We start from the raw sequence: 25,092 nt of genomic DNA on the forward strand, positions 1-25,092 counted from the left end.
GGGGGGGGGTGGTACCTTGCTCGAGATCTATTTTTGCTTAACAACAAAATATTTCTCTTGTACAAATTTTTTACAGGAAACTGAAACTGCTTAACCATTAACCAAAGGCATCTCACAGCCCATCGAAATACAAGAGAACAATTTTTGCTGCTGCTGCTGCTGCTGCCTGTTTTTTATTTTGTTTTTTTTTTTTTTTTTTTTGCGGGTAACAATAGATTTGGCTCATTCGATTAGACCTTGATTTAACTGTGGCTTGGGTTGGGTTTTCTGCTGTTTTTTCCGTGTTTTTTGGGCTGGATCAAAAGATTTAGTTTTTCAGCATTTCCATGGAATTTCCGTTCCATTCGTGAGCGTGTTTTCTCTGTCGCTGTTTTTCCCGCATTTCGATAGCATCGCATTGTCATGGCCGCCTGGTCAGCAGCAGCAGCAGCAGCAGAAGCTTGTAATATTTATTTTTTTTCTGTTCCTATTATTTTATTGGGAGCCCAATCGGAATTTGTCAAATCATGTGAAGACGACACAGGTTGCCGCCTTCCAATGATTTGCATAAACTTCTTTCTATGTTGCAGCTTGAAACTTGGAACACTTTGTGGCCCCGGGGCTTTAGTGTGCTATTAGCCTAGAAAGCAACATCCCAAGCCAACAATCCGACAATCCAACCATCCATCCATCCATCTATACCACAGTCTAACATCTCATCTAGTCAGCCCATTGATGATCATCTTTTTTTGGCAGCTCTAAGCTTCGTTTTGTTTGGCTAATTGCCGGCTGGCTGGCTGGCTGCTCTTTACTTCTTTCCTCACCTCTGCTGCTCTGCGGGTCTCTTGGGGGCCTGCCAACTTGTGCTAATCACTTTAACATTTGCAACTGCTTTTTGACCCGCTTTTCCGGCTGCTGCCACCACCGCTGCGAGACGGCAACCGTTTTGTTTGTTTGTAATTATTTCTGGCTCTTTTTTTTGCTTTTTGCTTTTTGCTGTATATTTTCTGGGTCTTTTGAGCAAGTAACATTTACAGTTTTGAAGGCGTTGCGTTTCGTTGCGTTGCGTGTGTGTAATGATGGGTGATCTATGCGAATATTCGAATCAAAGTCCGTGGCAGCCGTGTGTGGATTTAGATTGGCCAATAGTCACGCCATGGCCCACCAAAACGAAGAAGAATATTCGGCTTGTGGCCTTCATTTTACTTTGTGTGGCAGTCACCGGAGTGGTATTATCGGATATGCAAATTTCGAGAGTTGCGTTTAATGAAAGGGCTTCAAGATTGATGGCATAAATTTGGCTAAACGAAACGATTTCAGTTTTTATGGGATTTAAGCTTTGCAGACTGAGAATATGTTGGAGAAAGAATAAAGGGCCTCTAAAAGAACTACAAAAAATATTATAAATTGATTTAAATTGTGGGAAATTAATCCCTAAAGCTCAAACTTAGATTTGATAGCTATTGATGCTTCTGCTAACATCAGCCAAGCCTTAAGGCAAAGCCTTTTATTTATTAAGTCCCCCAGCTCCAACTGGGGTCCCTGGATCCCTGTATCCCCGATCTAGCGACACTATCAATTAGAGACACCAAAACGAGACAATTGTTTAAATGTTGTCACAGAGAAAAAACAAAACAAAAACAAAAAACGCAGAGAAAAACCAAAACAACTGACTCTGTCTCCCAGCTCGTAACTCGTTAGAGGGGCGTGTCCCTCTCGTTTATCATTTGAAATGGAAGTTTCGCAATGTACGAAAAAATACAAAAATTACCCCACAGTTTTGTTTGCGAGTATTACAGAGCAGAAATCGTAGAAGCTGAGACAGAAATTGCTCCAATTTGTTTGGGAATGGAATGAAACTATTGTCGAAACTATTTTAATTATGCAAGTGGACAACGCCCACCGCAAAGCGACACACAAAAGCATTTTCTCTATGGATAATTTGCATGAAATTAGCTTCAGGCTGAAACTGAAATCTGATTTCGTAGTACTTACTCCCCGTAGTTCCAGTTGGAAGGTCAGTTGGTCAGTTTTATAGGGCTTCGCGGCCGAATAAGGAAATTATTGTTTGTCACACTGACTCAATTCCGCCGGGCGTCCACTTGACCAACTCGAAGTACGACGAGCTGGAGTCTGGGAGGGGTCTCGTAGAGCACGTAGAGGCAGGGGAGAAGCCTAGACTTGACCACAAAGTCGCGACAAGTCTCGTCGTCATGATGCGATGCCCTCAAAAACATTTCTGCCTGCAGAAGTCAGTGGGAGAGGTGCTCCTCGGCACTGCCTTGGGTAGTCTTTCTTGGTACTGGGTAAAAGTGGGGTATATGTGTTCGTAGAAATGTAGAAAAACGCAGAAGCATGTGCCAGAATTTAAGGTAACCTGAAGTCGATAGAAGCACAGACACTGCTCCAGCAGTTGCAACGTGGGGCAGCAGCAGCAGCAGCAGTAACTTAGGCGACACAATGGCACTTTGCCGTTTCTGTGGCTTCCTTTCCTGCTCAGAAAGTCCAAACATGTCATGGCATGACTCCCCGACTTATGCCGCTGCTGACTGCCTCTCAATGGCCTGACTGGCTTGCCGGCTGGCTGTCTGACTGCCTTTCCCAAAGACATTTTGCGGTTAATGCTTTGCGTAAAGACGGAAAGTGTTTCTTTTCTTGCCTCCGAGACTCTGAGACATCGAGACTCAAAACAACTGCAGGGTCTCCCCCTCCCCCTCCGCATCCTCCTTCTCCTTCTGCTGCTTGCCGCTTCTTTGGCAAAAACATGTCAGGGCGACACTTTGACCAAGTTGCAGGTTTTTTTTTTCTCTTACGCCAACAACTTGCAACAGCGGCAGTGGCAGTGGCAACAGCAACAGCAACAACTCAATGCCAAAAGTGCATTGAAGAGTAAAGTCAGGGCTAGTCAGGTACTTACAGACAGTTTGCATAGATATCCAATCCGTTTGTGTGTGTGTTTGCCGTGAAGCCTCCAATGGGTTGGGATCGAAACGGATTGCATCGCAGCTGCAAAGCGGAAAAGGTTCAAGTGTTCGGTCGGGGCTCAAAGAGTTTATTTTGCTTTATGCAAAGCAGCAAACAAATTGAAGTTGTGGATGCAGTAAAATAGAAAAGTTTCTGTGTGAAAATGGAGGCGACAGATGCCAGGGAAGTGTCTATATGGGAAATAAATCTAATTTTAAAAATGTGTAATTGATATTTGGAGACTCAATTGAAGTTCAATGGAGATGAGATTTGTGTTGGATGTTGATTTCGTAAGCTATTGAATCACCTGCAAGGCTGGCAACCCACAAACTGCTGCTCGTTTGACTCATATTTATAAAATATTCATGACTATGAGTCAATTTGAAAGTGATTCCTGTCCACCTTCGCACTGGCATTCAGTTGCCAGACGCTAAAGATTACAAATAATAGCAATAATAGCAAATATTACCCTTAAAACCACTTGCCCTGCCGTCAAATGTCATTCAGTTTAGCTTGATTTATCCTGCTAATAATAACCATAGAATTTCCATATCTAATTTAGAACTCGATTGGCGTATCTTGTTTGCCAAAGTGTCATCTTTCAGCCGGCTGAATGTTTAAAATTACATTTAATTGTGCATAACTCTAAAACTGGAGAGAACCTTGGGACACCTTTCACATAGCCCAGTGCATTATGGGCGACATTAAAACGATTGATAATGGCTTCTGAAATGCCAAACGACTCATAAACCACACACCCACCTGTGCGACAGTCGGGCGCATCATCGTAAAGCTAGATAAAAAGGCAGGACCCGAGATGCGGGCACACATTTGCTGACAAAACGAGAGAAGAACAACAAGACAGTGCATTTCGCTCATAAACAAATCACAAAAATTGTCATCGGGCATAAATGTTAATTGAGTTTTACTGACTTTTGAATTTTTGTATTTTTTTTTTCCATCATGAATTTTCATTAGACATTTGGACGGCGCTTCCTTATGGACTGACTGGCTTCCGCTTGGCCATAAAATTATTATTGCTGGCTCTCCCTCTCTCTCTCTCTCTCTCTCTCTCTAAACCTCTATTACCCTCTCACGCACTCACTTACATATACTTGAAGTATGATTGAATGATTGATTTGATCTGCTTTGGCTGTACTTTCCATTTCATCGCTGTGTCGACACTTGGTTGCACATTTTCTTTATTTGCCTGTATTTTTTTTCATTATATATTTATAATTATGAACAAAATGCTGAACAACTTTTACTTCTTCCGCATACGTTTGAGGCGGGCTCAAGATGCCACTGTACAGATACAATATGTACAGATATTTATGTACAGATATCCAGTACCCAGAGTCCGTCCAGTCGGTGCATACATATAAAACTGGAAACACACGAGAATGGTCTGAGCAACTGAAGTGCAACGCAATGTTGGGATTTGAACGTCTTTCGATCGCTGGTCGTTTTTTCTTTTTGTTTGTGTTACTTTTTGAAAGGTGTTAACCAGTTGCGGAAGTTGTTTGTGGATGCACTCCTTGGTGGCTTTTGCTGATAGCAGTTGTCGCTCACCTCACAAAAAAAAAAGAAAAGTATTTTGAGCTGCTCCGCTTGGGTGTGATTACAGCCACCGGAAAGATACTTTAAAACTGCTCTGGGAAATAAACGGCCTTGACATCAATGGGCTGTCATTTTGAGAGTGATGAAAAATTGAGATATTCACCATAAAACACTTTAAGTATAATTACGATTATTTCCAAATTTATTTATTAAACAATCGGAGATTCTGTCACAACTTTTAGCCATCAAATTAGTGGCACTTGCCTTAGGATGCTCAAGTGCTGAAATATAATTAAAAAAATGTTTGAACAGCTCAAAACAAAACAGTGCAAAAATCTTTAAAGCTTGCCCAAAAGTCTTAGTCTTTAGTCTCCCTGGAAGTTGATTTCTATGCTCTGGGCTATCAATGATCTCCATTAAAAATCGGCAGCAGCAATCCGCACTTATCTCTAATATGGGTTAATCTATGCCCCCAAAAGAACCGTTCATAAATGCCTTCGTCTTCGTTTTGTTTCTTTTCTTCCTTTTTTTTTTTGTTACTTTGGTAATCAACTTTTGTTGCAACTTAAAATTTGTGCTCCATCTTTTGGGTTCCTTATCTATGCATCTCCAGGCGCTGAACAGTAGCTCTGCGCTGCGCTGTGGCTCAGCTCCTCGGTCTGCGCTGAGAAGGAAGCCTTTTAACGGCATCTCTAGCACCTGGAAAATTGCCAACGCTTTGGGGTCAGTAATTAATTCACATCAACTTGCTGTAAGAGGAGGCTTCAGAATTGTACTCGGACCCAGCCCCAACCACAGCCACAGCCACAGCCCCTTCCATAGCATCAGCTTGTAGCCGCCTCGTCTCCGGGCCCAGACTTTTGGACAATTGGCCAATTCATGCGCTTTAATTACTTCATAAAAGAGCCATTCGGCCATTCGGCTTTGGCTCTCGTCAGAGGCGCTTCTGCCTTGTCTTTCTTATGGGTTGAAGAGCTGTGGCTGTGGCTGTGGCTGGCGTTTGCTTTGCCCTTAGCTGCAGCTACAAAATAACTGTTCCTCCTCTCCTCTCACTCGCTCAGCTGGCTCTTTTGCGCTCCTTTTGTGTTCTTTTTTGTTGCGCTTTGAGGCTTGTAGTTTTTGCTTACACTGAAACAAAAAGAGGAACACTTTTTTTATACCTTTTAAAATATTTTGAATAGATTTGCAGATCATTTATTAACCGATTTGTGTTTTTAATGTACAATTCATTATTTAGTTTTAAATGCAATAAATTATAGCTTTAAATTCTTTCAGTGTACTGGCTTCTGAGTATAGTTTTTTGTTTATTGCTACTCTTTCTGTCTGGCTTCTATTTTGTTGTGTGTTTGCTCTTTGCTGGCTACTGGCTTTTGTTGTACCAGTTGTTCTTTAATGATAACCTTAAGGTCTGGTCGCCTCTTTTTGTTGTTATTTCGCTCTTTAAAGCGCAAAGGCAATTGTTTAACAATTTTCAAGGTTCGATCAACTCTTTGTAGAGGCTATAAAGTGTGAGGAACATCTACAAATTGAGTGAGTTTATTTTTTAGCACTCAGTTGTTCTCCATCTCTCTGTCACTTTTTTACATTTAGAGTGTGAAAAGAGATTAAGTGCTGCCCACGCTTCAACGCCTGTGTACAGCCCAGCTGAGGCTCCACCTGCTGCACGCCGCTCCAGCCACATTAACTATGAGATTTTCGTTAATTTGCGAGTGTTAATCACTGCTCTTATCAGCTCGGGCAACGCCTTGAACAATTTACAATTTATTTAGATGGCAGCCCCCGAGATGGCAGCAGCTTTCTCTGCAATTCACTTGCTCTAGCTCTTTATTGTTGTTATACATCATTATAAAATCGTTTTTCTACATGTGCATACATACAAACATGAATATGTACATACATATCTTTCATCTCTTGTTTGTGAGTGTTTTTTGCTGCCTGGACATGCAATTTCTTTTATGATTTTATTGTTAATTTGAGCAACAGTTTGAGTATCGATGTAAAGCACACACCTCGGGGATAAAATAGTTGTCAGAAAAAAGAGATTTTCAGAATTCTGCTCCAAGGCTAGGAATGTTTACAGTTTTATTATAACAAGAGGTTTTACACTCTCTTTAAGCACACAACTTTACAGTTTTACAAGAACTCAGCATGCCAAACAAAAACCACATAAAAACCTCAAAGAAATTTCTAGCAGAAAGCGACTCAATGGAGGAAGCGAGAGAAACAGCAGCAGAAGCAGAGGCTGGCAAGAGAGAAGGTGAACAAAATAAAGCAGAAAATGATGTCTAGCAAAACAATTTGTAAATTGCTTCCGACAGAAAATTCAATAAAAGCAACAGCAGCCAACAGCAACAACAAAAGGCAGGCCACAGATGCTGGAAACTAATAGTTACTTTCAATCATTCATCATCGATTTCAATAAACAATTTCAATGGCCAGAAGTGGCAGCAGACAGGCGGATGGATGGGATGGCAAGGGAAGAGAAGATGAGATGAGTAGAACAGAAAGCACAATAGACACGCGGTCGGTCTCTCTCACTCCACCTGCTGCTCTCTCCGCGTCACTTCATTGACAAGAGCTTTGATTCACTTGCGCTCTCTCGCAAGTGCGCGCTTGCTCTCTGGCTCTCCCTTAGGCACTGGCGAAACGAGACAGCAATTGGGTTTCCTGTACTGCAATAATAAAGCAAAAGGAAAGTTCAAGCAGTGTGTGGAGTGTGGTCAGTACTTAAGATCTGCTCTCTTCGCATGCGTTTCCCTTTGCAGTTTGTTTGCGGCAGTTGAACCTTGTGCAAAGAGCCTCTGGATTCTATGGATTCTATGTAGCTGCTGAGATGGCTTGGCCAAACAATCATAGATCCATTTGGGTTTTATGCTTGCCCTGCGCTATGGCTTTTCTGTTTTCAATTCTAATTACAAATTGGAACTTACTTTGTTGAAGCAGTGAGAAATATGAAAGAGCCTTTTGCCACACTGCAACCTTGACATTTGATGGCAGGCACCGCCAGCGCCGCCAAAAGGGAGTACGCCCATGCTCAAAGTATTAGAATATATATTTTTGCGAGATACCATCGAGACTCAATCAAAACGTGTTTCCGAAAATGTCAAGAGTTGAAGCAGCCAAATGAGGCGATATATATTTTTATTTCAATATTACGAGTACGAGGCAGGAAAGCGGCGGCAAAACAACAGACAATGGCCCATTGCCTGGAACCAGTCAAAAGTCGATGCGATGCTAATAACAGCTTGCTTAAAGTATGCCAAATAAATTATACCACAAAATGCTCAAAATCAAAACGAAGAAAAAGCGAGCAAAAAGATTCTAATTTATGGGGTGTGAGCCAAGCAGAACTTTGTGTTTGGCTCGTACACAAATGTTTACTCAAATATTTCGAACTGAACGAAATATACAAAACCCTAAAATCATTGTGCCAGACATCTATTTATATACACTTTTATGGTAAAATGGATACTTTTGCTTTATTTACTTCATTGTTAAACAAAGTACTTGAATGTTTTCCTGTTTTTACTATTCCTGGCATTATAAATCACTAGCAAGATGTCCCCGTGCTGTTTACCATAAACACTCGTACCTCTGGGTATGCCACACTGAGTGCAATTAATCTCTGCCCAGCTGCACACTCTACACTGTCCCTAAGCCAGGCCAACACCTGTTCCCCTGCATCAGCCTCAAGTGCAGAATATTTTGTCGTATGCTAAAACAAAAGACTCGAGCAACTGGAATTTGGCGCAGCTTCGTCTCTGGCTTTGCTGGATAATTGTGGCATCAAAATAACTTTTCATTTGCCTCAAAATGAAGCAATTGTTAAGCGGCAACAGGGGAGAATGCAGCAGGGGGAAGGGGAGTGGTGTGTGTGTGTATGTGTGTGTGCACATGCGGATGTGAAACTGCGCATGTGCGGCGCTTCTTTTGTTTTCTTTCTTTATAATATATTTTCTTTTGCCACTTTCTGGGTCTGGCAGCTGCTTAACATGCCACACACGAGCAGGGGGGTAGGGCACAGTGCAGCAGAAGATGCAACTGCAACAGTAAAAATATGTAATTATGTTAGAAGCCAGGCGGCAGGCAACAGGCAGGCAGCTGCCTCTTCTCCATTTGCTCTGTGTGTTTATCTATCTGTATCTGTATCTGTATATGTATCTGTATCTGTATATGCCTCGCATCTTCTTTTGCCATCGCACCTGCTTGGCTCCCCCTCTTTTATTCGTTTGCTTTATTGTTATGCTTTTTATTTGAATTTATTATGCAATCTGCTTGCCTGTTGCTTGCTCCTCCATCGATGGATGCCACTTTGATGGATTTATGTCGAGTGCATTTGACAAATTATAATGCCAGGCATTTGCCTAATGCTTCCCAGTACCGGCTATTGGCCAATAAAGATGCTAGCGGCAGCCACGGGCACGGGCACGGGCACGGGGCCAAAACTAGTTTGGTAATTTGTCAAATCTTTGACAACTTCGTGACATCAAAATTGAAATAAATATACGAGTATTTGTATGTGCGGATGCAGCACGGTCGACGCTGATTGCCACATCAAAATCAAATTAACTGCCAATCCCGTATCAGTTTCATTGATCTGCCGATTAAATTGCAACAGCCCGAAAATTATTCCAAAGGCTTCCTCGAGCTTCCTCTGGCCCTCTGGCCGTCGATCAATTCGAAATTTATGCGCTGCCTGAACTTGAATTGAAAATGATATATTATTAAAAATGAAAGGGGGAAAACAAACAAACATCTTGGGCAATCCGAAATCAGCAATGATTTATTAACTCCACCGGTTAACAAGGACCAATCTCCACCCCCTCCAGAGCAGGCCGCTTTTCCCACAAGCGATGAGAATTGGGTCAAAATTAGCAACTCTTTAAGCCAATTTCGATGCGTTTTAATTGGAGTGTAGATCTAGAGGAGATGCATGGGAATCTGTTTATGAGATGTGGCCAAGAGAAGACTGACAACAGCAATAAAATGATGTACATTAGACCTTCAAGGGAATACCATTTCCATAGAAGATTACCATCACACAAAAACCCTTCTTTGTGGTAGAGAAGAGCCCTATAAGATCAGATTAATAATATTTATTAAAGCGTGTAATGAATAATCGTATTGAGTGCTTTGTTTTGTAATCAAACATTTTCTTTGTGCGTGTCTTATAATTATTTTTTAGCGGCCTTGCAGGTCTAGGCAGATGCCACAGTTAAAGCCTAATTAAAACCAAGATCATGATAAATATTTAAAAATCTAAAAAATGGAAATTCTTCAGATGAAAGAAAGAAAAGAAAAACCAAACCACTTCAACAATTTAAGACATTTTATGGTACTTTCCCTTGACATTGCTACAAATGTGAAAAACAAAAATATTTCAAAACACAAAAGCAGAATTCCTCCCACTGCAAGACTGTAAATTGTAAACTGTGTGAAAAATTGCAAATGATTTTCCCACACACTCATATGATGATGGGCCTAGGCCCAAACAATATGAAGATGTTTATAATATTATAATTAATTACGATTTCTTGAATGCCTCAAAGTCAAAGCAAAGTTCAATGCCAAAACAAAAACCAAACCGAAACGAAGCGAAGCGAAGATGGAAAAAAAAGAGAGACAGACGCCAAAAAATGCCTTTTGTATGCAACTTCCAACTGATAAACCTTAATTAAATATACATAAAGCGCAGCGATCTCCAGCGCCAACAATGGACAAAATACACGCAGTGAAAAAACGTAAGGCGAGGAACCCCAGAGATAATTCACACGGTGCCGGGGCATGAAAATGCGAGCATTGAAGTGAAGCCAATAAACCTCTCCATTGAGAGTTGGCCAAACCAATTTAATGAACGTAATTAAGATTTTTCCTAGCTCTAACTGCGGCTCTGGCTGTGACTGTGACCCACTAAGATCTTTCAGAGCGTATCAATATCGCAATCAACCCGATCAAAGTCCCTGAACATCAGACCACAGCTGAAGTTCAGGCAGTTTTTTTGTCTAACTTAATTTGGTTAAATGTTATTCAATAGGAAGTTCTAGCACGAGGCAATCGATCGTATGGCTAACACTCCACTGGAGTGCACTCCAGCTGCAATTTAAGGGCCAAGCACGTCTCAAGATTGGCATCAAACGAGTTAATTATATTGCCAAAATAATTGCCACAATTAAGCAAACAAAGCCGAAAGGCAAACACCGAAACAGCAACCAAAACAACAGTCATTAAGCCACAAAGAGCAGATCAGGCGACTGCCAATTAAATGTTTATGTTTTAACAATACCCTAACCGCAGACAGAGTAGCTCAATGATTGACAACTTTCCTTTCGTTGTGCTCCAGCCCACCAATAAATAAATATATTACAAAGCTATGCAAATATTTGGCCTAAGCCTAAAACCCAATTAAAGTGTGCCCCACAAAGCGTACAAAGCGCTCATGGAATGGAGTTCAATTGAAGCTCGATGATTCAATGGTTGCCAAGTGGAAGTTTCCCCAATGCTTTCCGTGGATAATGCCACTTGAAAGACTGAACAAAAATCCCCAATCCCAGAGTGTATTTATTGATGCCTCATCATGGCCTGCCTTCGCTTTTCATCACACTTTATTTACACAACAATTACTCCAAAAAAAACCAAGCTGCTGTTTGTTAACTCATTTGCATATATATTTTTGCACAATACTAGAGCTGCCACAAAACAAGAGCCTTAAAAAGATACTTATGTGTAGATAGATGTATTTACCATATAAATAACTACATATGTAGATACATATTTATGTACTTAAAGTAGCCCAAAGATCGAGTTCATAAACAATTTGATTAGCGTCTTTGGGTGTCTTTGGGTGCAGCAACACACAAATATGAATATTTTGATGGATTATGAATAAATTGTTGAACGATTGTTGGATGCTAGCCTGGCTGATCTTGTTGCCAGGCAGACAAATGGATCTCCTGGCTTCATCCTCCAAAGAGTTCGCAGTTGTGTGCGATTTGGTGGGGCATGATGGCATGACACTCCCCTTGAGGCGCTGCTCTCTTCACACCTGACACGTGCGCGCATCTGCTTAGCCGTTGGTTAAATACAAAATAAATCAATTAGCAGGCTGACTAATCCCCGATACCCTGTTTCTCTACTCTCTTGAAGGTACATAACACCAGCAGCGGCGGCCACGGCAACGGCAACAACATCATCCGTCACATCATCGACCGGCGGCGGCACCAATCTGGCTGTCTATCCCACGGCCACGGCCCAGGTATATCGCTCCAACAACGGACTGGATGTCCTGGACTGCGCCGGACTGGAGCATCACGGCAATGGAGGAACAACAACGTCTGCCAGCTCCAGCACAGGCTTCTCCCAGCGCCTCAGGGAGCTGGCCGCATCCGCGGGTCTGCTCTCCCTTAAGCCACGTCAGCCCCTGAAGCCGGTGATCAAGACACGCGGCTCCCCGGGACCGGAGTTCCCCAAGAAGGTCACCTTTAGTGCCTTTGCCACAGTCCAAGTGGTGTGAGGGGCGGGGGGACGGGACGGAGGACCGAGGGTCCAGCGTGGCATCTGTGCAGGCACAGAGCAAGGTAATGGAATGGAAATATCTTTGAGGAAACTCCAATTCTAATCTCATCTTTTCTGTGTTTTCTCTTTCATTTCAGTTCCGTCTTGCACTTGTTAACCATTATTTGTTGTTGTCGTTTTAATCATTGTTGCTGTTGTTAAATGTTTAGCCCAAACTATGGGAAGTGGAACTGGAAATCGAAACTGGAACTGGAACTGGAAGTGGATTTTATCAATGAATACAAATCCTGAAAGAAACCTTCAGAACATAAGAAAAGAAAAATGTTTGTGCCATGACTATGGCTCGATAAAAAATTAACTATATAGAAGAGAAATATGTATACCCCATAGCTGGAATAATACCTCAAAGACAAACCCCTCAACACTTGCACACTCTATCGCCATCGTCTTTCTGTCATCTCTCTTTTTCAATGTTCCATGAACTCTTCATTTTGGTAGACTGACTTTTCAAAGAACCTTCTCTCTTACCCTCACCATTAATGTTTTCTCTCCCCACACCATTAAACAGTATTTTCCCATCTTTAAATCACACTTTCCTCACACACACACACACACAATAAGGAAAACCAATTGTAAAATGTATAAATCGAAAGAATACGAGACGCAGAAATTCTAAATATTTTCTATTCAATTGTAAATATTGTATGAATTTTAAACAGCAAATATAGTCATAAAAATGTACTTGCATGTACGCGAATGTATGTGTAATATGTAAGTCTGTTTTGTGTATGTGTGTATATATATATATAAACCATGATTTTGCATCGATTATTGTTTTAGGGAATATAATGACAAAAATGACAAATGACAAATTTTGTAAGCGCAAAATGCTGTCTATTGTATTTAATATATTAAATATTATTATTTAAGCTTAATATTATGCATGATGAATAAAATATGAATAAAACAAGGCTAACAAGTTGTGTTTAAAATCCGATTTTTCGTCCAAAGAGCTTAAAGGGGAAAACAATTTTCAAATGTGAATTGGCTGTTAAACTTAAATGTCTAACATGTGGCTTAACAGAACTCTGTTAACAGCACTAGGCAGGAGTACCGCCAGTCCATTGGTGTCAGTGCATCGGATCTCTCCGGGTCGGAGAATGTAAGAAAATACATACAATATGTTCCACGTTGCTTCATAACATTTGTTAATTAAATGCGAAATGTTCATCATTTGAAAAATCTCTGCTCGCTCACTTTGCGACTTACCTCTCCGCTTTCTGTTCATTTTAGAGCTGTTATGCGCAAACATGTTACGATACTTGTATCAATATATCTTTTGGTAACAGCTGTACAAAAGTTTATGTCGATACCTTGTGCAGTATTTTTAAGGTATTATTTGAAGGGATCGAAAGCTACGCCGTAACACTGACAGGGTGACCATTTAAGATATATTATATACTTTTCAGGATATTTTGACAACGAAGTTGAGTTATTGGTATATTTACGGTAATCAGTACATAATGGTATAATTCATGAATTTCATCCGCCCACTTAATTCCATTTATGAGGTGTATTTAATAATATAGGGTATCCAAAGTCCCATACACATGTTTTTCAAATGTCCCTCGAGGAGTTTCTCTCTTGTCCGTGGGGATTTTCGGTTGACCTCTTAGTTTTAAACTTAATTTGTAAGAATTCCAACAATAGGCAGTCGTAAAAACTAGCGAATATTGTGGAGAATTGATTGTTAAATCTGAAAATCTAGTAATATCAAATAGAACATCAAAATCGAGGAATATTATTAAAAGCTACGGTATATTTCGGTATATTTTTAAAATGAGGTACAAAATAAATATTTTTGTGGGTCTGATGGTATATTTTATCGATATATCAGCGGTCACACTGCACACTGATCGTTTCCCGCCAATTCCATCATTTTTTGCAGCATAAACAAATTCCAAAATTAGCAACTTAATACTGCCCAAATGTCCGATTCACCCTGTAAGTATCTGCATTTACGGAGAGAGTAATGCGTTAACAAACAATTTTCACGTGCAGCCGGTCCGCGTGTCAAGCGACAGCGAATCGACAAAAATGGTCGCTTCGCTGCTTTGGAGAAGCTGCGTAAATTGAAGGGCACCAAGAACAAATGCGAGGTGGATGAGGAGGTGGACAATGTGTACGAGGTTGTGGATGAGCGGGAGTACGCCAAGAGGGCGCAGGAGAAGTACGGCGATGACTGGATCGAAGAGGGTGAGTGAACGCCAGAGATTTCCTGGTTACAAATTTGTCATTTTTGCTTTTGCAGATGGCACTGGCTATGCGGAAGATGGACGCGACTTTTTCGAAGATGAAGACGACTACTCCGATGAGGGCGGCGACAAGAAGGACACCAAGAACAAGCAGAAGAATGCGGGCAACAGCAAGAAGCGGCCGCGGGAGAGTGAAAAGCCAGCGAAGGGCAAGGCCTCCATCAAGAATCTCTTCAGCAATGCGGTGCCCAAGAAGACGGAAATAAAGAACAGCGTCAAAGATGATGATATCCTGGCGGATATTCTCGGGGAAATGGATGAGCCAGGTGTGGCGCCCAGCAAGGAGGAGAAGGTGATTGCCCCAGCCAAAATAGTGTCTGCGACACGCAAATCGGAAGCCGCCGCCGCCAAGGATTACATGAACAGCTTCCTGAACAACATCAAGATACAGGAGCAGGAGCGCAAGAAGGCCGAGGCCAGCAGCGATCATGAAATGTTGGAGCGCATTCTCAAGCCCAACAAGAAGGTTGCCGCAGAAGCGACACAACCCTCCGCTGTGGCAGTCAAGCAGGAGCCAGCGGCTGCCACAGAGGATCTCTTTCCCGACAACGACATGGACTTCAGTTGCCTGGACGACGACGAGAATCAGTTTGAAGTGGCGGCCAAGCCAGAGCCCGCCAGCAGCCCGCCGCCAAAGGGGGAGCAGCCCGAGGACATGAGCAAGCTGCTGAGCAACTGGGAGTCCATCTGCCAAATGGACGATGACTTTGAGAAGTCTGCGCTGACAGGCGAACAGGAGTCGGCCATTTCGTCCGAGCAGCAGCTGCGCTTCTGGTACTGGGAGGCCTACGAAGATCCACAGAAAGTGCCCGGCGAGGTGTTCCTCTTTGGGCGCACGGCGGACGGCAAGTCCGTCTGTGTGCGCGTGCAAAACATCAATCGAGTGCTGTATCTGCTGCCCAGGCAATACGTAAGTTGCAGAATCTGCATCTATATGGAATGCATTGTAAGATTTGTGTCGCCCACAGCTGCTGGATCCCATCACCAAGGAGCCCACGAAGCAAAAGGTGACCGTGGCGGACATCTACAAGGAGTTTGACAGCCAAGTGGCCAGCGAGCTGAAGCTGGAGACCTTCCGTTCGCGGAAGGTGAGCAAGAACTTTGCCAATCACGCCATTGGCATCGATGTGCCGCAGACCTGCGACTACCTGGAGGTGCACTACGACGGCAAGAAGGCGGCGCCGAATGTGGCCAACAAGAAGTACGATTCGATAGCGCACATCTTTGGTGCCAGCACCAATGCCATGGAGCGTTTCCTGCTGGAGCGCAAGATCAAGGGTCCCTGCTGGCTGCAGATCAGCGGCTTCAGGGCGCCACCAGCGCTGATGAGTTGGTGCAAGACGGAGCTGATTGTGGCGGAGCCAAAGAACGTGGAGCTGGTGCAGGACAAGGGCAAGCCAGCTGCGCCGCCAGCGCTAACGCTCCTCGCACTGAACGTGCGCACCTCCATAAACCCAAAGACAATGAAGAACGAGATCTGCATGATCTCCATGCTGACCCACAATCGTTTCTGTATCGACAGGCCGCCGCCACAGCCCGCCTTCAACCGACACATGTGCGCACTGACGCGTCCGGCGGTGGTCAATTGGCCCTTCGACCTGAACATCGAGCTGGCCAAGTACAAGTCCACGAAGATCTACAAGCACGACTCGGAGCGGGCGCTGCTGAGCTGGTTCCTGGCGCAGTATCAGCAGATCGATGCCGATCTGGTGGTGACCTTCGATGCCATGGACTGCCAGCTGAACATAATCACCGACCAGATTGTGGCCCTCAAGATACCCCAGTGGTCGCGCATGGGTCGCTTGCGACTGAAGGATTCCTTTGGCAAGCGTCTGCTCGACCACTTTGTGGGGCGCATGGTGTGCGACGTGAAGCGTTCCGCGGAGGAGTGCATTCGGGCGAGGTCCTACGACTTGCAGGCACTCTGCCTGCAGGTGCTCAAGCTGCAGGAGTCGGAGCGCATGGAGGTGAATGCCGACGATCTGCTGGAGATGTACGAGAGGGGCGAGAGCATCACGAAGCTCATCTCGCTGACCATGCAGGACACCTCGTACATGCTGCGCCTCATGTGCGAGCTGAACATCATGCCGCTGGCCCTGCAAATCACAAACATCTGCGGCAACACCATGACGCGCACCCTGCAGGGCGGGCGCTCCGAGCGCAACGAGTTCCTGCTGCTGCACGCCTTCCACGAGAAGAACTACATTGTGCCAGACAAGAAGCCGCAGCGTGGCCGTGCCGCCGATCCCGATGCCACCTTTGCCAGTGATGCCACGGCGCTGCCGGCACGCAAGAAGGCCGCCTATGCGGGCGGACTGGTGCTGGAGCCGATGCGCGGCCTCTACGAGAAGTTTGTCCTGCTGATGGACTTCAATTCGCTTTACCCGAGCATCATCCAGGAGTACAACATCTGCTTCACCACCGTCCAGCAGCCGGTGGACGCCGACGAGCTGCCCACGCTGCCCGATGCCAAAACGGAGCCCGGCATCCTGCCGCTGCAGCTGAAGCGTCTAGTGGAGTCGCGCCGCGAGGTGAAGAAACTGATGGCTGTGCCGGACCTGTCGCCGGAGCTGCAGATGCAGTACCACATCAGGCAGATGGCGCTCAAGCTGACGGCCAACTCGATGTACGGCTGCCTGGGCTTTGCCCACTCGCGTTTCTTCGCCCAGCACCTGGCCGCTCTGGTGACGCACAAGGGCCGGGAGATACTCACCAACACGCAGCAGATGGTGCAGAAGCTCAACTACGACGTGGTCTACGGCGACACGGACTCGCTGATGATCAACACCAACATCACGGACTACGATCAGGTGTACAAGATCGGGCACAGCATCAAGCAGAGCGTGAACAAGGTGTACAAGCAGCTGGAGCTGGACATCGACGGTGTCTTCTCGTGCCTGCTGCTGCTCAAGAAGAAGAAGTACGCCGCCGTCAAGGTGAGCAAGACCGCGAAGGGAGTCCTCAAGCGCGAGCAGGAGCACAAGGGCCTGGACATTGTGCGTCGCGACTGGTCCCAGCTGGCCGTCATGGTGGGCAAGGCCGTGCTCGACGAAATCCTTGCCGAGAAGCAGCTGGAGGAGAAGCTGGATGCAGTCCACTCCCAGCTTGAGCGCATCCGCGATCAGTTGGCCCAGTCGGCTGTGCCACTGCCGCTGTTCGTGATCACCAAGCAGCTGACGCGAGCGCCGCAGGAGTACGTGAACAGCGGCTCCCTGCCCCACGTGCAGGTGGCACTGCGCATGAATCGAGAGCGCAATCGGCGCTACAAGAAGGGCGACATGGTGGACTATGTGATCTGCGTGGATGGCAGCACCAATGCGGCCATGCAGCGCGCCTATCACCTGGACGAGCTGAAGGGCAGCGAGACGCTGAAGCTGGACACGGGCTACTACTTGGGCCATCAGATTCATCCGGTGGTCACGCGCATGGTGGAGGTGCTGGAGGGCACCGATGCCAGCCGCATAGCCGAGTGCCTGGGCATGGATCCCACCAAGTACAGACAGAATGCACAGCGGTAAGTCGTCTGTCCACAGCAAGGGGAAAGCAATTCCTAAATTGTTTGATTTTTGCAGCGCCCAGCGGGAGATCAACGAGCAGGCCGAGGGCGAGTCGCTGCTGAAGACCACTCTGCAGCTGTATCGACTGTGCGAACCCTTCCGCTTCAATTGTGTGACCTGCAAGAGCGAGCAGCTGATGGCCAGCGCCTACCGGCCGGGCAACAACCAATCGCATGTGCCCGTGCTGGGGCAGTGCGCAAAGGCCGAGTGCCAGACCGCGCCGCTGCAGTATCTGGTGAGCATACGGAACCAGCTGCAGCTGGCCATTCGTCGCTATGTCCAGAGATTCTACAGGAACTGGCTGGTGTGCGACCATCCGGACTGCAACTACAACACGCGGACACTCACGCTGAAGAAGAACATGCGCCGGCCGCTGTGCTACAAGTGCAAGAGCGGCAGCATGCTGCGCCAGTACACGGAGCGGGATCTCTACAATCAGCTCTGCTACCTGCGCTTCATCTTTGACCTCAACAAGCAGCAGCTGCAACAGAAACGTAAGCTCTGCCATCACCAACGATTGTCTCCAAATCTAACCGCCGCTCCCTTTTAGCTGCCTTAACGCCCGAGCTGGAGCAGGGCTATCAGCTGCTCTACGAGACTGTGGATCAGCACTTGCAGAGCTCCGCGTATGTGGTCATATCGCTGCGGAAGCTCTTTGGCCGCACCCTGACACTGCTGGCACTGCAACCGCCACGGCCGCGACCCCACAACGAACTGATCGCCAGCACTTTGGCAGATGTTTAAGCATTTAATTAACTAACCGCTTTGCTCTAAGGATTTCCATTAAATATTACAAGAATTTGTGTAGAAGAAGGATCATCTGGTTGCTGGCCCCAGGAAACTCTCGAGCGGAAAGTAGCGAAAGGATTCGTTGAAGATGTCCGTGAAGGCGGTGCTCACCAGCTCATTGATCATGGGCTTGACAAAGGGCAGACCCAGCTGCCACATGCTGTTGATGACGCCATCGGCCAGCGAGTTGAGCGACTGCCCCAGGAGGTTGCCAATGTGCAGCTCCATGCCGCCAATGCGATCGACTTCCACATGCACTTTGAGCAGAGATCCTGGACCGCCCACGCGTAATACGCTGGTCGTTTGACTGCCAAAGAATTGTCAAGTTAGCTTATCCCCTGAGCATTCGCATTGGCATGGATATTATCTCACCTGTAGTCGTAGAGTGTTAGGTTCCAGGGGCCGCGACGCTTGATCTCGGTGCCCAGCATCTTGCCGGAGAACTCGTACTGACCCTCGAGGGTTTTGTCGGGGAAGTATTGCGCATAGACAATGCGCTGATCTTCGGCATCCGCATGGAACTTGGTCACCTCGGACTTGGACCAACCGTACTCGGAAACGTTGCGCAAGACGAGACGAAAGCTGCCAATGCCGTGCGCTCCGTCGCCGCGTCGCAGCTCCACATAGTCAGAATGATGGGGATCAAAGGGTTTTATGTGATAGTCGGGTATGCCTGCAAGTCACACAGGTAGTACATGGATAGGTTACTCGTTACTCGGTGCTTGCCCAACTGTTTGTTGTCGTTGCCGAATCTTTCTGTGGCACTCACCTGTTGTGAAGTACGCTCGCAGATCGTTGAAAACCTGCTTCATGCAGTCATTGTATTCGTCACTCTGGCTGTGGCAGCGTCCCAGCAAGTGCCGCAGATCAGACTCCACATCTATTTGGTTCGAGGCATGCACCAGCGCCACATTCACCAGCTGGACCACAATAAACGCAGCCAAAAGGCGGCTAACACAGCTGTTACAGTTTGAGGTGCAGTGTTGCGACATGACTACAGTTTTAGTGGCTGCTGCTGTTAATGGGAAAAACAAACCCAATGTTAAATCTCTTATTGTTTATAGTTGTCATTTGTGGATTGTTACTGTTATTGCTGCTGTTTTGGTCAATGTCGAAGATGTTTAATTTGCTGATTGTGAAGAGCCAAAGGTAATTATGGTTCAAATTGCCCTTGAATATGGCTGTTTTAAAGTTTTATGGGAATTTTCCTGAACAGCCACTGCTGTTACTTGTTGTTGCTAGTTTTGAAAGCATGTATTGAGCAACAGTTTGGAATGTACTTGTCAGCTCTTATCAGCTGAAGGCTTTGTGTAGAGTTTTGTTCAGCGAATGTTAACAGTTTTGTGTGCATTTTTTGAAGGTATTTTCTGTCGTTTTTTCTAATCTATCTTTTATTTAAATGCATAATTGGACACAGTTTTTCTTTGGGAATTTCTTCTAATTCTGAATTAAAACATTTACAATTCGGACAATCCAAAGACCCATTTCACAGCATCTCTAATACATTCCACATCCCACGTGCAGCTGCAATAGTTTTTAGTGTGTCTTATTTTCGTTGAGGGTTTTGTAATGTGTTTTGTTGTTGTTTGTTTGCTTTTGTGTGCGGCCTGCACTTGACCTCTTTTATTTTAAACGACTTATTGCTTGTCGCAGCAGCGGAGAGAAGAAAAAACCCTAGTAATAATGAGCGATGAGCAAACAATTGTAAACCAAAGACTTCAACAAGAGACAAACTGAGGGGGGGGAAGTCTCTCTTTTGCTACTCCCGGCTTAGGCCCACCCCCCACACACACACACAACATTCAGTCATGCAACACGAGAGTGGCAGCCAAATGATAAAGATTTGGCAATTGTTCAGTTTTAGGCGCTGCAGTTGCAATAGCACTTGACCAGCGGTCAGTCATCCAATCCAAACGAGTTGCTTAACCCATTTATAACTCTCTTTGGGTAAATATTTGCACAATTACTCTATTTACTTTAATCAATGTTTGCTGTAGCTTTGAGGCAGGAATATTCTGGCAGAATCAACTTCTTTCTCACGAATATTCCAAAAATTGTGCAGTTTAATGAACCGAATTCGCGACGTGTAATTCATTCGAGATTCCGTGGCCAACTGAAGCTACAAACCGAACCCGAACCCGAAACCAAGCCAAAGCCCGCCACAGAAAGCTTACAGCAAAAAAAAAAAAAACCAGACACTGAAAAGACAGACAGGAAAAATGTTTGAAAGCCGAAAGCAAACTTGAGCTTTGTCAACTTGAGTTTAACGTTTGGAATTTACGTTTCCTTATTATTGTGTCCACCCCACCCACAAATAAGAGCTGGAAGAAAACTTGTCAAAAAATTGTCGTAAATCATTGGCCAAAGCAAAAAGAAACACTTAGGAACAGGAATAAATGGAGAGAAGAGTGTGTCGACGGCAAGTTACCGCGGGGTAAACACAGGCAGTTGTCCTCGTGGCCTTCTTTTACATTTAAGTAAAACAAAGAAGATTGATGTGCCCACAAACGACTCAAATATACCCTGTACTACTGCTACCCTTCAGCTACACAACTGAGCCACAAAGTGAGCTGAATTTAATTAGGCAAGCCCCAAAGTCCGGCTATGGTTATTTGATGTTTGGCACACTCAAAGGCAACGCAAATCATGTACCCAGAGCCAGCGCTCAAGTTCATGGCGCAGATTGAATAATTTAAATTTCATGACTTAATTTTCGTGCGTGCTGTCGGCGGTTGCCTGGCTGGAAGTGCATCAATTGAGAGACTGGCAAAATCTGCTGCCAATAAGTGAAAGATTTGTTTATAAATGGATGGGCAAGGTTGCAGCTTCTTGGGTTTAATGAAGGGCTACAGCAGAGCTGAAGGAAGTGTAAAGGTGTTTATTTTGCACTCAGGAACTTCGAGAGGGGAAAGTAGCGAAAGGATTCGTTGAAGATGTCCGTAAAGGCGGTGCTCACCAGCTCATTGAGCATGGGCTTGAGAAAGGGCAGACCCAGCTGCCAGAGGCCATTGACGATGGTGTCGGCCAATGGGTTTATGGACGGCCCAAGTAGATTTCCAGCATGAATTTCCAGGCCTCCAATGTGATCGATTTCCACATGAACCTTGAGGAGAGAGCCTGGGCCGCCAACGCGTACAATGTCGGTGGTTTGACTGGGCAAAAGATTGCAAATTTTCAAGCTGGAAAATAACTCAAGCAATCCTCACCTGTAATCGCGCAGCGTGAGGTTCCAGGAGCCTTGACGCTGGATCTGTGTGCCCAGCACCGAGGCGGTGAACGAGTACTGACCCTCCAGGGTCTTTTCAGGAAAGTGTTGCGAAAAGGTAATGCGCTGCTCGTCCAAATGGGACTGGAATCTGGTCACCTTAGAGTTCGACCATCCGCGGTCGAAGACATTGCGCAAAACGAGGTAAAAGTTGCCGATCCCTTGGACCGCGAACCCGCGCCGCAGTTCCACATAGTCCGAATGATGGGGCTCAAAGGGCTTCACATGATAGGCGGGTATGCCTGCGGTTAACAGAGACACACACGGAGGTTACAGAGTTAACAGTTACGGTCAAGCAGTTAACTGCTTGGCTCACTCACCTGTTTTGTAGTACATCTTCAAATCGTTTAAGGCCTGCAGAATGCACTTGTCGAAGTCGCTGCTCTGCATGTGGCAGGGTCCCAGCAAACGCTGCAGATCCGCGTCCGTATTGTTTTCATTCACGGCATGCACCAGACTTCCGCAAAGAACCACAAGTATCACTGCTAACAGGCCGCAGCAGCTGTTACAGTTTGAGAAGCTGCGCTGCGACATGACAACAGTTTGACGGTTTGCTGTTGAAGGGGAAAAACATTATTTACAGTCACTCTTTTGATGTGCAATCATTAATTTTTACTTTCTTTATTTACACCAAATATGCGACGAAATTCTGGGTCGAGCACAGAACGAACACTCAACTCCTTAAGTATGCAAGAAGCGCACGAATATTCAAATAATGTTTTTGTTTATTGATTTTACAGTTCAGTGAGCCAATTCCAGGTCGTGTGAATCATTCGAATGGCACTGGCCAACTGTCATAAACGTTTCGTCGTTCAGATCGAATCAGTTGGATTTGTAATGGAATGGGGATAACCAATCCATTACAGCCTCTAAATCTGAAAATGTCAAACAAACTCCCTTACCTAACAGTCTGTGGCCATAGCCTTTAATTGGACAAGCTCCAATGTTATTCGATATATCAAGTCATGTAATGTACCCCCAAAGCCAACGCTCAAGTTCATGGTTTTGAATTCAATTTCATGACTTCATTTTGAAACGTGCGTGGCATCCACAACGAAACGGGAGTAGAGAGAGAGGGAGAGAAGAGACTATGTAAAATGTAAGATACGATTATGAGGAGTGCTTTTGGCCAAATGGATCTGCAAGGTTACAGCTTTATGGCTGATTGCAATTTACTGCAATCCCATTTCGAAAGCAGGCGCCACTGTTCTTCTTCTTCCTGTTCATATATACATATTTTTTTCGTTTTGTTTTCAGAAGTACCCACAATCAAGAGCAACAGGTGGCATCTATCGATAGTAAGAGGTCCCATCGATAGTGCGAGCATGTGCGCTGTATCGATATTACTGTCGCTGCTTGTGCAGCTCTAATACCATTAGTCACTTGTTATTGTTTTTTAGCCGCTAATGTTAAATTAAGATAAATATGGAAGTAGAATTCAGCAAAGAGAACTTCCTGCTGCCAGAGACAAAGTATGAATGTGAGTACATGCCCCCAAATTGGTGCCAGAACCGCCTGTTGCTTCGTATTTTTTCATTGTTTTGATTTATTTGCAGACCTGGACCACACGGCCGACGTGCAGTGAGTACTGGCAACAACAAAAACACATTATCCATACTATAATTAACCACATGGTTACACATTTTGCAGACTCCATGCCTGGGGCACTACGCTGACGGAGGCCTTCGAGCAGTGCGGCGTGTCCATGTTCGGATACATGACGGAGCTGGAGTACGTGTCCGTGGAGAGCTGCTATGAGATCGAGGCCAAGGGCGATGATCTGGAGGGACTATTGTTTCACTTTCTCGACGAGCTGCTATTCCTGTTCTCCTGTGAGCCGAATCTGGTGTGCAAGAAACTGGAAATCACCAAATTCGATCTGGAGACCTTCGAGATTGTCTGCCGCTGCTACGGCGAACCATTCGAGCTGGGCAAACATCCTCAGGGCACCGAGGTGAAGGCAATAACCTACTCGGCCATGCAAATCGTACAGGACGCGGACAACAGCAACTTCGAAGTGTTTGTTATAATTGATATTTGAGCAAAGCTGTCGCCAGTGCAAGCGGATCCCCCCGGATATCCAGTGACTTTTTCGTTTAGGTATTAAAAGAATTTTGACATCCTGACTGCCGTTTCCACCCTTTTTTTACCTCTTGTGCTTTTCAGCTGGTATGTCGATTGCATTTACTCCCTCCTTGTCTCCATTAATCATAAGTGAAATGCCAAAAACAAAAAAACTCACAAAAAGCTGCACAAGCCCCGAAATATCTGCACTCTGGCGACCGGCGACTGCATCCATCCCCTGTCTGCGGTGAGAGGTGAGGTTTGGCGACGTGTGAGAGAGGAGTGGATGATGACTTATCAAAAAACCATTCAATTGTGCGGCGGCTGCTGCTGCTGCTGATGCTTGCAAATGCAATTAAGACTTTTGGTCCTTTGTGAGTCCAGCGTCTGGGGGGTTTCTGGATTTACTTTACCCTTTTTTTTTTGGTTGGCGCAATTTTTTAGGCTTTGTGAATTTACAACGTGTTGTATTCCCAGACAAGGCAGCCCAATTCCCAGGGCACAGTTCAATGCACTTTTCTAGATGCAGCCTTCGGTTTAGATTCGCTGCAAAAGAGTCCTCAAACTTAATAATCGTATATTTTGCTCAAAATGAAATGAATATCCCCAGAGCTCATTTTACAAATTACATTTGAATTAAAATTTTTGTTTTATACCATTTCGCGGCAAACATGCATCCGAAATTCAGATCTTGGCGGTCAACTATCAACACAATAGTATCATATCGCATGCGATACAAATTCACACGCTATGCCATCTCTAGATGTACGTGAATGCCGAGCGAACAGCTGACTCGCAACAACAACAACAACGATAAACAACAAAAATGCTTGCCGGGCCGTTATGCGTGTGCATTAGTGTTTGCTGAAGAGAGAGAGAGATTTCCTTGAAATATCTGTCGTTTGCGTGGGATCCAAGGTGAAATTTGCGATTGATTGATTGAAAAAATCAACACTGCGATACACGAAGGCGTGTGTAAAAGAACAAACAAAGTATGAAAGGAAAGGCAAGTCGAGCAATAAAACGCACACCACTCAAACACACACAACAACACACCACCACAGCAGCAGCAAGTTGTTCATTTCGC

General features: G+C 45.1%; 5 protein-coding genes across 7 annotated transcripts in view; 3 read left to right on the plus strand and 2 right to left on the minus strand.

Annotated features, from left to right (window-relative positions):
* LOC117586327 (sericin 1) overlaps positions 1 to 12,953 on the plus strand; it is a 51,297-nt gene extending 38,344 nt beyond the window's left edge. Inside the window, exons 2-3 of the mRNA XM_034276318.1 lie at positions 11,647 to 12,077; positions 12,153 to 12,953. Coding sequence (XP_034132209.1) covers positions 11,647 to 12,013 — 367 coding nt within the window. The 3' untranslated portion in view covers positions 12,014 to 12,077; positions 12,153 to 12,953. The remainder of the gene's footprint in view (positions 1 to 11,646; positions 12,078 to 12,152) is intronic.
* A 952-nt stretch (positions 12,954 to 13,905) lies between these two features.
* LOC117586129 (DNA polymerase alpha catalytic subunit) lies at positions 13,906 to 18,697 on the plus strand. Its single transcript, XM_034275994.1, has 6 exons — positions 13,906 to 14,019; positions 14,077 to 14,271; positions 14,327 to 15,240; positions 15,299 to 17,844; positions 17,903 to 18,381; positions 18,438 to 18,697. Exons 1-6 carry the CDS (start codon positions 14,004 to 14,006, stop codon positions 18,629 to 18,631), a joined length of 4,344 nt encoding a protein of 1,447 aa, XP_034131885.1. The 5' UTR covers positions 13,906 to 14,003; the 3' UTR covers positions 18,632 to 18,697.
* Positions 18,639 to 20,780, minus strand: LOC117586130 (circadian clock-controlled protein). Its single transcript, XM_034275995.1, has 4 exons — positions 20,653 to 20,780; positions 19,446 to 19,691; positions 19,049 to 19,349; positions 18,639 to 18,983 (listed from the first exon to the last, which is right to left on the minus strand). Exons 2-4 carry the CDS (start codon positions 19,666 to 19,668, stop codon positions 18,704 to 18,706), a joined length of 804 nt encoding a protein of 267 aa, XP_034131886.1. The 5' UTR covers positions 19,669 to 19,691; positions 20,653 to 20,780; the 3' UTR covers positions 18,639 to 18,703.
* Positions 20,781 to 21,478: 698 nt separating this feature from the next.
* On the minus strand, positions 21,479 to 22,741 carry LOC117586117. 2 transcript variants are annotated; one of them, XM_034275979.1, is made up of 4 exons: positions 22,558 to 22,741; positions 22,262 to 22,492; positions 21,883 to 22,183; positions 21,479 to 21,828 (listed from the first exon to the last, which is right to left on the minus strand). In XM_034275979.1, the coding sequence occupies exons 2-4, from the start codon at positions 22,473 to 22,475 to the stop codon at positions 21,555 to 21,557; spliced, it is 789 nt and encodes a 262-aa protein (XP_034131870.1). In that variant the 5' UTR covers positions 22,476 to 22,492; positions 22,558 to 22,741; the 3' UTR covers positions 21,479 to 21,554. The 2 variants fall into 2 exon arrangements, with proteins under 2 accessions (XP_034131870.1, XP_034131869.1); XM_034275978.1 differs by having other exon boundaries at positions 22,262 to 22,495; positions 22,558 to 22,740.
* A 546-nt stretch (positions 22,742 to 23,287) lies between these two features.
* LOC117585991 (protein archease-like) lies at positions 23,288 to 24,523 on the plus strand. Of its 2 annotated transcripts, XR_004573964.1 has the most exons (4): positions 23,288 to 23,421; positions 23,498 to 23,522; positions 23,592 to 24,041; positions 24,108 to 24,523. XR_004573964.1 is itself a non-coding variant. In XM_034275815.1 (3 exons), exons 1-3 carry the CDS (start codon positions 23,367 to 23,369, stop codon positions 23,980 to 23,982), a joined length of 471 nt encoding a protein of 156 aa, XP_034131706.1. In that variant the 5' UTR covers positions 23,288 to 23,366; the 3' UTR covers positions 23,983 to 24,067. The 2 variants fall into 2 exon arrangements, 1 of the variants encoding a protein (XP_034131706.1); XM_034275815.1 differs by lacking the exon at positions 24,108 to 24,523 and having other exon boundaries at positions 23,592 to 24,067.
* Positions 24,524 to 25,092: the final 569 nt, after the last annotated feature.

Source organism: Drosophila guanche, unplaced genomic scaffold (assembly GCF_900245975.1).
Source record: "Drosophila guanche unplaced genomic scaffold, DGUA_6, whole genome shotgun sequence".
NCBI classification, from domain to species: domain Eukaryota; kingdom Metazoa; phylum Arthropoda; class Insecta; order Diptera; family Drosophilidae; genus Drosophila; species Drosophila guanche.

What these genes read in the sequence shown, in the direction of transcription:
- LOC117586130 (XM_034275995.1), bottom strand. Translation starts at nt 19,668, where the DNA reads ATGTCGCAACACTGCACCTCAAACTGTAACAGCTGTGTTAGCCGCCTT. An exon ending in GCGAGCGTACTTCACAACAG is followed by an intron (nt 19,350 to 19,445) that starts GTGAGTGCCACA and finishes TGTGACTTGCAG; the next exon opens with GCATACCCGACTATCACATA. An exon ending in CTAACACTCTACGACTACAG is followed by an intron (nt 18,984 to 19,048) that starts GTGAGATAATAT and finishes ATTCTTTGGCAG; the next exon opens with TCAAACGACCAGCGTATTAC.
- LOC117585991 (XM_034275815.1), top strand. Translation starts at nt 23,367, where the DNA reads ATGGAAGTAGAATTCAGCAAAGAGAACTTCCTGCTGCCAGAGACAAAG. An exon ending in GCCAGAGACAAAGTATGAAT is followed by an intron (nt 23,422 to 23,497) that starts GTGAGTACATGC and finishes ATTTATTTGCAG; the next exon opens with ACCTGGACCACACGGCCGAC. An exon ending in GACCACACGGCCGACGTGCA is followed by an intron (nt 23,523 to 23,591) that starts GTGAGTACTGGC and finishes CACATTTTGCAG; the next exon opens with ACTCCATGCCTGGGGCACTA.
- LOC117586129 (XM_034275994.1), top strand. An exon ending in CGATGACTGGATCGAAGAGG is followed by an intron (nt 14,272 to 14,326) that starts GTGAGTGAACGC and finishes TTGCTTTTGCAG; the next exon opens with ATGGCACTGGCTATGCGGAA. An exon ending in GCAGCAGCTGCAACAGAAAC is followed by an intron (nt 18,382 to 18,437) that starts GTAAGCTCTGCC and finishes GCTCCCTTTTAG; the next exon opens with CTGCCTTAACGCCCGAGCTG.
- LOC117586117 (XM_034275979.1), bottom strand. Translation starts at nt 22,475, where the DNA reads ATGTCGCAGCGCAGCTTCTCAAACTGTAACAGCTGCTGCGGCCTGTTA. An exon ending in GAAGATGTACTACAAAACAG is followed by an intron (nt 22,184 to 22,261) that starts GTGAGTGAGCCA and finishes TGTTAACCGCAG; the next exon opens with GCATACCCGCCTATCATGTG. An exon ending in CTCACGCTGCGCGATTACAG is followed by an intron (nt 21,829 to 21,882) that starts GTGAGGATTGCT and finishes TCTTTTGCCCAG; the next exon opens with TCAAACCACCGACATTGTAC.